The sequence below is a fragment of the Aplidium turbinatum genome, chromosome 12 (assembly GCF_918807975.1).
Source record: "Aplidium turbinatum chromosome 12, kaAplTurb1.1, whole genome shotgun sequence".
NCBI lineage: Eukaryota > Metazoa > Chordata > Ascidiacea > Aplousobranchia > Polyclinidae > Aplidium > Aplidium turbinatum.
In genome coordinates this window covers 14,487,611-14,498,119 of record NC_137483.1, presented here as the reverse complement: position 1 = coordinate 14,498,119, position 10,509 = coordinate 14,487,611, and the positions used below count along the sequence as shown (strand labels likewise).

General features: G+C 37.8%; 1 protein-coding gene across 1 annotated transcript; it reads right to left on the bottom strand.

The window, feature by feature from the left end:
- Positions 1–1,138: 1,138 nt before the first annotated feature.
- On the bottom strand, positions 1,139–8,475 carry LOC145781315 (uncharacterized). Its single transcript, XM_082593092.1, has 6 exons — positions 8,342–8,475; positions 7,364–8,138; positions 6,703–6,771; positions 4,490–4,578; positions 4,199–4,322; positions 1,139–3,713 (listed from the first exon to the last, which is right to left on the bottom strand). The coding sequence occupies exons 2-6, from the start codon at positions 7,388–7,390 to the stop codon at positions 3,579–3,581; spliced, it is 444 nt and encodes a 147-aa protein (XP_082449218.1). The 5' UTR covers positions 7,391–8,138; positions 8,342–8,475; the 3' UTR covers positions 1,139–3,578.
- Between the last annotated feature and the right edge of the window lie 2,034 nt (positions 8,476–10,509).

The following is a 10,509-nucleotide window of genomic DNA, read 5'->3' as shown; positions in this document are numbered from 1 at the left end:
ATTCACATCGGCTGGCAATATTTTCATTTTTTTGTCAACATTGAATCGTTGTTATAAAGGAGAACTACGGAGACAACAAAATCCGTCATTTTTACACTGATTTAGCGACTGCAAACGTAGAATCAATGTAAAAATGACAGATTTTGTTGTCTGGGTAAGTTAGTTGACATCCGAGGGGAAAACACGTGTCTTTAGAGTTGAGAAATGTTTCCGCTGTGGGTTAATGACTTCACACCCTCAATGAGTCGAGGTTGTGACAAATTGGTGGCAGGTGCCACTGCCGCGGCACCTGCCACTGTTTTTGTGGCAGGTGCCACCGATTTTAGTGGCAGGTGCCACTGCTTTTGTGGCAGGTGCCACCGATTTTGGTGGCAGGTGCCACGGTTTTTGTGGCAGGTGCCACCGATTTTGTGGCAGGTGCCACTGCTTTTGTGGCAGGTGCCACCGATTTTGGTGGCAGGTGCCACGGTTTTTGTGGCAGGTGCCACCGATTTTGTGGCAGGTGCCACCGATTTTGATGGCAGGTGCCACTGCTTTTGTGGCAGGTGCCACCGATTTTGGTGGCAGGTGCCACTGTTTTTGTGGCAGGTGCCACCGATTTTGGTGGCAGGTGTCCTTGATTTTGTGGCAGATGTCACCGATTTTGGTGGCAGGTGTCACCGATTTTGTTACAGGTGTCACCCAAATTCGTGACATGTGTCGCCCAAGTTTATGTTTGTTGAATATTATTCTAGTCATAATAATGCAGCGATAGATTTCACGCTACAGTGGTCACAATAGTTAGCCTCACACTGCTGTAGTAAGGTTCTGCCGATGTTCTACCACCCAAAATATAGCATTTCATTTGATAAAAATGAATTTATGTAAAATCAAGTTATTTTTGCCAATTTTTAAATTTCGCAGTGACCCTCCAGTTGTCCATATTGCAAGAAAAACTAGTAAAGCAAGTCGTCCCGATCTTCCACTGTCCCTATCTTATGTAAAGGCATCGGCCTATTTGAAACAAAGTTTAACCTAGATCGAGTTAACGCAGCTATAGTATAGGCCTACTAGCTTACTGCGAACTTCAAACACGTTTAATCCCTTTCATCATAGCCGTAGAATTAGGCTAAACATAGAAGAATAAAACAATTTATCATAGAAGAATATTTATTTCATTTATTATTTATTTGCGTCAGACAAAGCTGTCCATATCCAAAACAAAACAACGAAATAATACACAAACTGCAAATGCACAAAGGTCACAGAGAGCCACTTTGGATGCCGCCGGTTTAAAAGCTCACTAAATAGGCAGTGTGTTCACATATCTACTGTTATAATTTACTGTTTACATATTTACATATCTATTACATATCTATTTAATTTACATATCTACTGTTATAATTTACATACAATGAGCGTTGGAAGAATTGAAAGTATTCAGAACGATAAAACAATCAGATGACATCATGTCTGATATAAAGCGATTTGAGGAGTGTATGCAACGGTTAATAAACGAAAACATGTTTTTCCTCAATGAAAGCATCAAACGTTGCTACATTATTCATTACTTTAATGTTCACGGGCACTGACATAACGAGGCAAATTGTGCAATATTCTGAAAGAGTCATTGTAAGCAACAAGCAATCGTTTCATACTTATTATAGAAGAATATAGAATATATTATATTATAGAAGATCTAAACTTGTTCCACAACTGGGATGAGTAAAACGACATACAATAAGATCTAAATAAGTTACAATGTTTTTTACAGCGGGTGAGCATTTAGAAAAATGAGATTTTGCATTATTTGCAGCACAGTACTGAGAGCGTACTTGCCTTGAAATATCATTTTCATCTGAAAGAGAACTCTCAATAAATACACCGAGGTATTTTACAGAGTCTGTGAACACAATTTCAGATTTACCTAGATGTAGCAAATAAGCACGTGAAAGATAAAATTTTTGGGGAGAATAACATACCAAATTACTTTTTAAAATTGAAAGTAATTTCATGTTCAACAGCATACTTGTGGCAAACATCTAACAAATTTTGTAAGCCACACAAACTAGGCGAGATGCAGCAAATGTCATCAGCAAACATAACAGGCTATGATCTAGACAAGAGTTGCCAACATAGCAACCAACTTTTGTTTTATTGAGCTCATAAGAAAGCTAATCAATATATACGGCAAAAAGATAGGGGCTTAACACCCCACCTTGTCTGACTCCGTTGGACACAGTAAATGATTGGGACAAGTGACCTCCCCACATCACTTGCATGGTTTGTTTACTAGCCTAAAGTTTACTAACAGTATTCCCATTAGCGAACAAAATACATAGGCACGTTACGTGTGATAAGCGTTTCAAACAATAAATGATGATTGACTTTGTCGAAGGCTTTTGAAGCATCCAAAAAGACAGAATATACAGGAGTGTCATGACTGATATAAGAGGACACTGCTTGTTTTAATAAGAAAACACTCATGTCAGTACTATGACCAGACTTAAACCCAAATTGATTGTCACTGGTATTCAAGAAAGGCAATAGATGATTCAAAATAAAACGTTCAAACAGTTTTGCATTAACCATTTTGGTGGTGCAAACAAAATTTTGTCAATACAAATATATTTATGAAAACGTAGTAGGCCTAATTTACAATTTGACTAAATAACTGGACAACTATCCTCTCAACGGCCCTACATACATCAGACTGTTATGCCCTTAAAAAATTTTGTTAGCCTTCACCTTCAGGCTTAGCTCATGATGTACTGGATTGAAAATCATATTGCTAATTATAAATTTCGTCACTACCAAGATAATGTGTTAGTCCGAAAATAAATACTTAACTTCTTTAGCCTATGTAGTACCGTATGTAGGCTATTGGTTTATTTGTATTTTATTTCATGTTAAGCCAGAAGGTTCACATCAGGCTACCACGGTACGCTAAAAGAAACACAATATCTTATTAAACACGACATCGACTCCAAAATTATAAAGCAGCGGTTCCCAACCTTTTCACACCGGGGACCTGTAAAAATTACATAAAAATTGGGGACCTTCATCAAACGATCGTAGGGAATAGAATAATCCTATTTGCAATCTTTTGAGGACCAAAGTTGTCTTTGCATACCGTAATGCAAGATTTCCGCATAGACCATGAATTTAAGAAAAAAATTAAAACAAAACGTTAAATCAAAACATTTCAAACAAAAATGTCAATCCATGAAAACACACACAAAATCAATATATTCGGCTACTAGGAAATTTATTGCCGTTTCGCTGTTGCCGTTATCTGAGGAAATAAGGAATTAGAAATAATTGCCTCTACCCAGGGATCAATTTCGAGTAATGGGTAGTACCAAATTTAAGTCATAAGTAAAGTAGACAACCGGAAACAGACATTGTCGTCGGCTGCAGCGTGGGTCAGGTGTACGTCCGCGTCGGAAGGCGTACACCGATGCATAGCGCTCAAGTCCGCTTTCCCGCAATGCAGGATAAAGATAACAAACAAACAAAGGAAGATTATTTCGAACGCCTAGAACCGTTGGACGTGGAGTGAACAACAATTCAGTCTTTGACTCCATGTTTGATGAATTTCACTTTGATAGTCCATTAGGCTTCAACACATCAACAATGATGAGGGCACTAAAGTTTTGAAAAGAACCGGATTTGCAGAAAATCTGTAGAAGTTGCTTCATCTTCGCCATGGGTCTGTTTGGGTGTTGGTTAATCTGTGATGGGCAATAAAAATCGATGAAAATGAAGGCTGCATGCCAGGGCTGAGGCGCGTTGTGATATAAAGCGCGCCTCTTTCCAGAACTAACTGTTCTAATGTAGGGTAGTAGGCCTATTTTCACTGCAAGTCTGCAATGAAAGTTAGGCAATCTGTAGTGCAAAACAATATCAAGCACAATACCATCTGGATGGAATGGGCTACATTTAACCAATAGGTTTATATACTACAGTAATGTAGGCTACAGTAAAGACTACGTATGTGATAAACACGCGAAATAGTTGCCAATAGTGTACCATCGTCAGTCGCCACGGATGTTTCCTAGACTATAACAAACCAATTACTCTTGCATCTCAAAAGAAAATGTTGTTTCAAGAAATGAATTTTTGACATATTTTTGTTTTGTAGCATCACCTTATGGGCTGTCGAACATATAAGAATTTAGAAGTATGATTGTGTTGTTTAAGCAAGCTGGATTCTTACCTTGATCACAAAAATGCCACAATTGTTGGCGTCGTATTGTTTCAGATGAAACAATTCCCCTGGTACCCAGCACACCTCTCTCAACGCCATGTCCGTTTTGCTCACTCGTGTGGTACAGAATATTCTAAAGCAAACACTGTGTAGCCTAAAACACAGAAATGGCAACCAGGCTTTGCTTAAACATGTACCATAATCCGCAAAAACATTACACATGAACATATACACATTGCAATGCAAAACAATGTGAGTTATGCGAAACTAAACTTTTTTTAAATCATAGCCTACTCTCACTTTAAACTGTCACATGCTTTAGAACTTCCTTCTTTTGTCGTCCCATATGGTTCAACCAGATAAACCGTGGAAGAAGGTATGTGAACATACTGCGAACAAAATTAGTTGCATTGGACAGTGGACACACACGATGAAGTGAGAGGAACAGCCTTTTTAGGCCTACAAGTTAAGTTTACCTGGTCAAGTTGCAATCTGCAAATGTGATGATAACATAGCGAATGTTTTTCTATTGCAGTACAAAATAACATATATAGGCTATCTGAAACATTGGGTATGCGCATGGGCAAAGTTACATTATACCACCGCAAAGCAAAGTCATACGGTAAGAACCGGAATGGCCCGTTTCGGTGAGTCCGATTCGGTTAGTCCGATTCGGTGAGTCCGATCCCTTAACGGGGGATTTTTTCATTTTTTTTTTTAAATTATCGGGTACCGTAGCCTAATTATCATTGCCGTTTTAGGGTTAAGGTTTAGGGCTTAAGGTTAGGGCAGGGGTTCTTAATCGGGGGTAAATTTACCCCCAGGGGGTAAATTTCACCTACCGAGGGGGTAAATTTACTGAATCATAAATTAAAGCAAACTTCATTTTTTCAGTTATTAAAAAACTGATAGTGTTGCACTCGATTTCAATTCAAATTTATGCTTAATGTAAGTTTTCTTATTTTTCTTTTATCTCCATGCAAGTAGACTACCGGTAGGCCTACCAGTTTCATTTCAGCAGCGTATGTGTGCTACATTTTTGGAAAAAATGGATACTGGAAAAATTGGATAAGTACTTTCAACAAAATAATATATCCTGGAATCATGTGGGTTTACTTTGCATAGAAGGTGCCCCTTCTATGCTCGGTGCTAAGTCTGGTTTTACAACTCTGGTGAAAAAACGCGCACCGAACATCATTTCTACTCACTGTGCCTTCATCGACATGCACTGGCAAGTAAAACCCTTCTAGAATATTTGAAAGCAGTATTGAAACATGTGGTTGAATGTGTGAATTTTATCAGGGCACGTGCTCTTAATCATCGTCTTTTCAAAGTGGTTTGTAATCAGATGAGATCAGAACACTCTGTTCTCCTTTATCACACCAAAGTTCGGTGGCTCTCTATAGGGGTCTTGTTTTGTCTCGAGTTTTCAAACTACATGGTGAAATCGAGATGTTTCTTAGAGAACGCAAATCCCCATTGAGTAAGCACTTTAGCGACAACAAACTTATTGGTGCATTGGCTTACTTGACAGACACTTTTTCAAGTTTGAACTAGCTCATTATGCAAATGCAAGGAAAAAGTGTTACCATTATAGATGTAGGCTAGGCTACATGATAAACTTCAGGGCTTCCAGACAAAATTAGATCTGTGGAGTAGAAGAGTTCAAAAAGGAGTTTACGCAAATTTTCCAACATTTGATGATTGGAATGTCAGTAGAAGTCGTAACGAGATTTCTGATCTCGAAGTCGAAATATGCCAGCACCTTGCCGCCTTGAAAAAAAAAACTTTGACGGTTACTTCGAAGGTGAAAGTTTTAACAATACTGCTCTTTGGATAACTCATCCCTTCGAAGCCAAGTTAGAAAGTATTGCTGGCGATGATCTTTGCAAAGATGAATTGATTGATCTTCAATGTTCAACAACGCTTTGTTCCAAATTCTTATTGTGCAATGGTGACTTTTCCAAGTTTTGGTATGGATTAGTCGAAGAGTTTCCTACGCTGACTAAGCGTGCATTTGAAGTTATTATACCTTTTCCAACTACTTATCTGTGTGAAGCAGGGTTCTCTACATGGTTGACTATTAAAACAAAACATCGATCTCGCTTAGTTCCCAAAGACGACATGCGAGTAGATCTTTCAACGACTGTTCCAAGAATCTCCAAAATTGTTCGTGGAAAGCAAGCACAAAAGTCATTTGAGTAGACATTATTTTTCACAGGAACCCATCAAGAACAATCGTGTCTTCGGCAAATAAACAGCTTGTTTTTGATTATTGCCAAGGTAAATCCAGACAAAAAAGGATGTCTTGAATTTCTTCCCTTGGTTGACTGGACACGATGACATCACAAGAGGCCACCAAAATGGTGGGGGTAAATTTTACTTTTTTCATTTGGCCAGGGGTAAACGAGACAAAAAAGGTTAAGAACCCCTGGGTTAGGGGTTAGAAGTTAGGAACTCACCGAATAGTAGCAGACCCGTAAGAACAGAGTAGCCTACACAAGTATACATACCAGTAGATTCCAATGGGTTCCACTTTTGTTGTAAGCTCCCATGAATACTTCTATCCTGCTAAAATTTACCTGAAACAAAGTGAATGCATCAGACAGGCTAATCTACTTCAAACTTAAAAACATGAAATGAACATGAATTGACATAGAAAAGAACGTAGGAGCTTCCAGAAAAAACCTGATTCCTTGAAAAGTTTATTTATAAAACAACAGTCTACAAATGAAATTATCAGACGAAAGTTTACGCCTAACCATTTACAGTAAAATACAATATTTTGAAATGCCACAAAGCTTTCTGAGTTGTGCTGTCGTCCGCTATGTTGAGCATTTCAAGCAGCCCATTCGCTTTTCCATCACTAAATGTAATTAGAGCAATCCATTCAGAATTGCGAACTTCGTGCTTATGTTATTTAATTATATATATAGCTTGAATAAGTGATCATTTGAAATAATCCTAATTTAAATAATTGTAATTTTTAGTGTACCTAGACCTAATTGCCATTTCAATTAATGGTAATTGCGGTTTGCGAAATGAGATGAGATGGGAACTCAGGTCTCAGGTTATCACCAATCAATACTTTTGGACCATCGATGTTTCTGATAGTGATATATGGCTAAATTATAGTCTGAAGCCAATCGTTACAACAAGCATGGTCGAACCAACCTGACTTTGATCTGTTATATCGTGCATGCGTTGGGCCTCCTTCCATCCATGTATCCCAAAGGTGCTCTGCTTTGTACACAGTGTACATTGGCAACATTTTTCCCGATGCAGTGCCAGCAAACATAACAGATGTTGATCCTTTTGAATGATTCATAATTCTTTCAGGGTATTTGATTCCACATTTGAATATGCATCGCTTCTTGCCTGGGACGTCTGATGAGTTTGTTTCGTCATAGTTTATTATTGCCTGTGGTTCCACATCCACATTCAGAAGACTTTCTTCTAGATTGTTAAAGTACACACTCACAGTTTCAGCACTTACTTCTGCTTGACCACGCTTTATATTTTGGCAGTGGCGTTGGGTAATTTCAGCTTCACTTCGTTTTAGGAAGGAGTAACCCCAGTCAGAACCTGGAATATTGTTACGAAAGGCAGCAACAGTCTTTTCTTGTTGTGTTAGTATTCTGTGACCAATCATTCTGACGTCCAATATATCAAGGGGCTGGCCCCAATAACCACATGTTTGAATGATGTGGACTAAGGCATGCTCTTCGAGTCTTCAGCATCTGAAAATGCTGTTGGTCTTCCAACATCTGTGAATGACATTTATCACGCTTGTCGCTTATGTTTGATAGGTCGCATTGGGATTCCACACTCCTCTGCAGCTTTTCTTAGAGACAGACCAGAGTCTACTGCCTTCTGTAAGTTCTCTTCATCATAGTCCTTGTAGCTCCTTGAACCAAGTGATCTTTTATGCTTTCTAGGCATTGTCAGTCTAAGATAAATAATATTTTTGTTAGTAACTGTGTAATAAAATATATATACTGTGCAAAGTAACCCCATAAACATTTAATTATGACTTATGAATGTAAAACAGATATTTTTGCCAGAAATATATTACCAGCCTACTCCAAAAGCTATATTTATGCTAACAATAGGGTAAACTAACATTATATGCAAAATCAATAACAAACTCACATTTCTTATCTTCGTGCTTCACGGAAGTTTTCAATGTCAGAATTTTGTCGAAATAGTATAATATTATTTAATATTTTATATATTATACAGTTACTGCTAATATTCTATGGGGAAGAGAATTACTGTCAAAAACTGAAAGAAAGAAGTGACCGATTAATATGGAATAGTTCATTTGACTTTATTTTATCTATAACGTAGAAAAATCCAACATACCAAAAACGGTATATTGAGTAAACCGCCATGGATAGTTAGCTACCTGCCACGGATACCGGTACAGTACCGTACTAGTTAATTAACTGCCACGGATAGTTAGTTGACTACTGCAGATGTGAACTTGACGGAGCAATGTATCAAGGTATCAATCCTGACATAGATACATGTTGCCTTAGTTAACTGCCGCATATATAAGTTTCCTGTTATTGATTTATTGAGTAAACTGCCACGGATAGATAGTTAACTGCCACGGATAGTTAGTTAATTGCTACAGACGTGAACTTGATGGAGCAATGTATCATTGTATCAATCCTGATATGGATAGGCTACCCTATATGTTGCCTTAGTTAACTTCCGCATACATAAGTTGCCTGTTATGGGTAGTGACAGTAGATTACCGGGACGAGCAACTCCGTTGTTCCGCCAACATTAGAAGGGTAAATTGCCAATTTGACATTTTTTTCACGCTTTGCTGCTGGCTTGCTTTCAACTAAAAACTTTAAATTACTTCAAAACCAACTTCACTCTTTTTATATAACCCATAAAAAATACATTATTTTGTAAATAAAATAAAAAATTACCCTTCTAATGTTGCGGATGAACAAAAAAGCGGATTTAGTTAACAATCCCGGTAATCTACTATCCCTAGTTATGGGTATATTGAGTAAACTGCCACGGATAGTTAGCTACCTGCCACGGATAGCTAATTAACTGCCACGGATAGTTAGTTGACTGCTGCAGATGTGAACTTGACGGAGCAATGTATCAAGGTATCAATCCTGACATAGATGGGTGTTGCCTTAGTTAACTACCGCATATATAAGTTGCCTGATTGATATATTGAGTAAACTGCCACGGATAGTTAGTTAACTGCCACGAATAGTTAGTTAATTGCTACAGACGTGAACTTGACGGAGCAATGTACCAAGGTATCAATCCTGGCATTGATATATGTTGCCTTTGTTAACTTCCGCATATATAAGCTGCCTGTTATGGATATATTGAGTAAACTGCCACGGACATTGAGTTACCTGCCACGGATATTGAGACTGCCACGAATATTCAGTTACCAGTAACTGCTGCAGATCAGGGTTGCCAGGTCCACTTATGGAAAAAATGCCAAACAACTGGTCAAAAAATGCCAAATGACCTAAAAAAAATGCTAAATAGGCAAAACGCTGCAAAATCGAAGGTTTCTTCCTTATAAAAGTAATAGATTCGGTAAAAAATGGATAAAACTGCAACAAAACTCAGCCTACACTTGCTGCTATTGCACAACCTAGTATCTTCATTCTTGAGAGTACGATACCGTGCTCTTCAGAAAAAAAGACTTTTAAAAAAATGACAATAATACAAAAAAATCCTTTTAGATCTTGATGATATTTCCAAGATCTGGTTAAAAAACTGAGCTGAAATACCATCAAACGGCTGAGAACCACATAGAAGTTGGAACACATCACGTCATCATGCTGTTTTGGTAAAATCATACTGGACTACTGGAGCGTGAAGTAAATTTAGTCTCCAACCAAAATTGCAGACTTAGTCGAAAGTAATTTTACCAAGGACTACGAAAAATTGATTTTTAACAAGAAATTTCGCTTTATTAGGGAGTTATTAACAAACCTATTACCCTGTCAACCATTTTTGGGGAACTTTTCAAAGTTTACCCGGATTTCAAAGTATCCCCATTTTACGGTAGCTGATTCCAGTGATTCGTTATGCGAAACTTGAATATATCGGAAATGAAGTAACTTCATTGTCTGAAAGCTTTTTGTCTGACACTCATCAAGATGTATGACGTCTATGATGTTACGTTTGCTAAACTTTAAAGCATAAAAGTTAGTGACTTACCGGAATAAGACCGTTTTTTGGATCAACCAAGGAGAAAATTTATAACTAATAAAATAAAACTTTTCAGGTGAATAAAGCAAGACATAGGCCTATTCATTTAGTTT

Coding starts and splice junctions, on each gene's coding strand:
- LOC145781315 (XM_082593092.1), bottom strand. CDS start 7,390: ATGCACGATATAACAGATCAAAGTCAG. Junction 6,772..7,363: donor ATATAACAGATCAAAGTCAG/GTTGGTTCGACC, acceptor ACTTTGTTTCAG/GTAAATTTTAGCAGGATAGA. Junction 3,714..4,198: donor GTGGCATTTTTGTGATCAAG/GTAAGAATCCAG, acceptor TGCCCATCACAG/ATTAACCAACACCCAAACAG.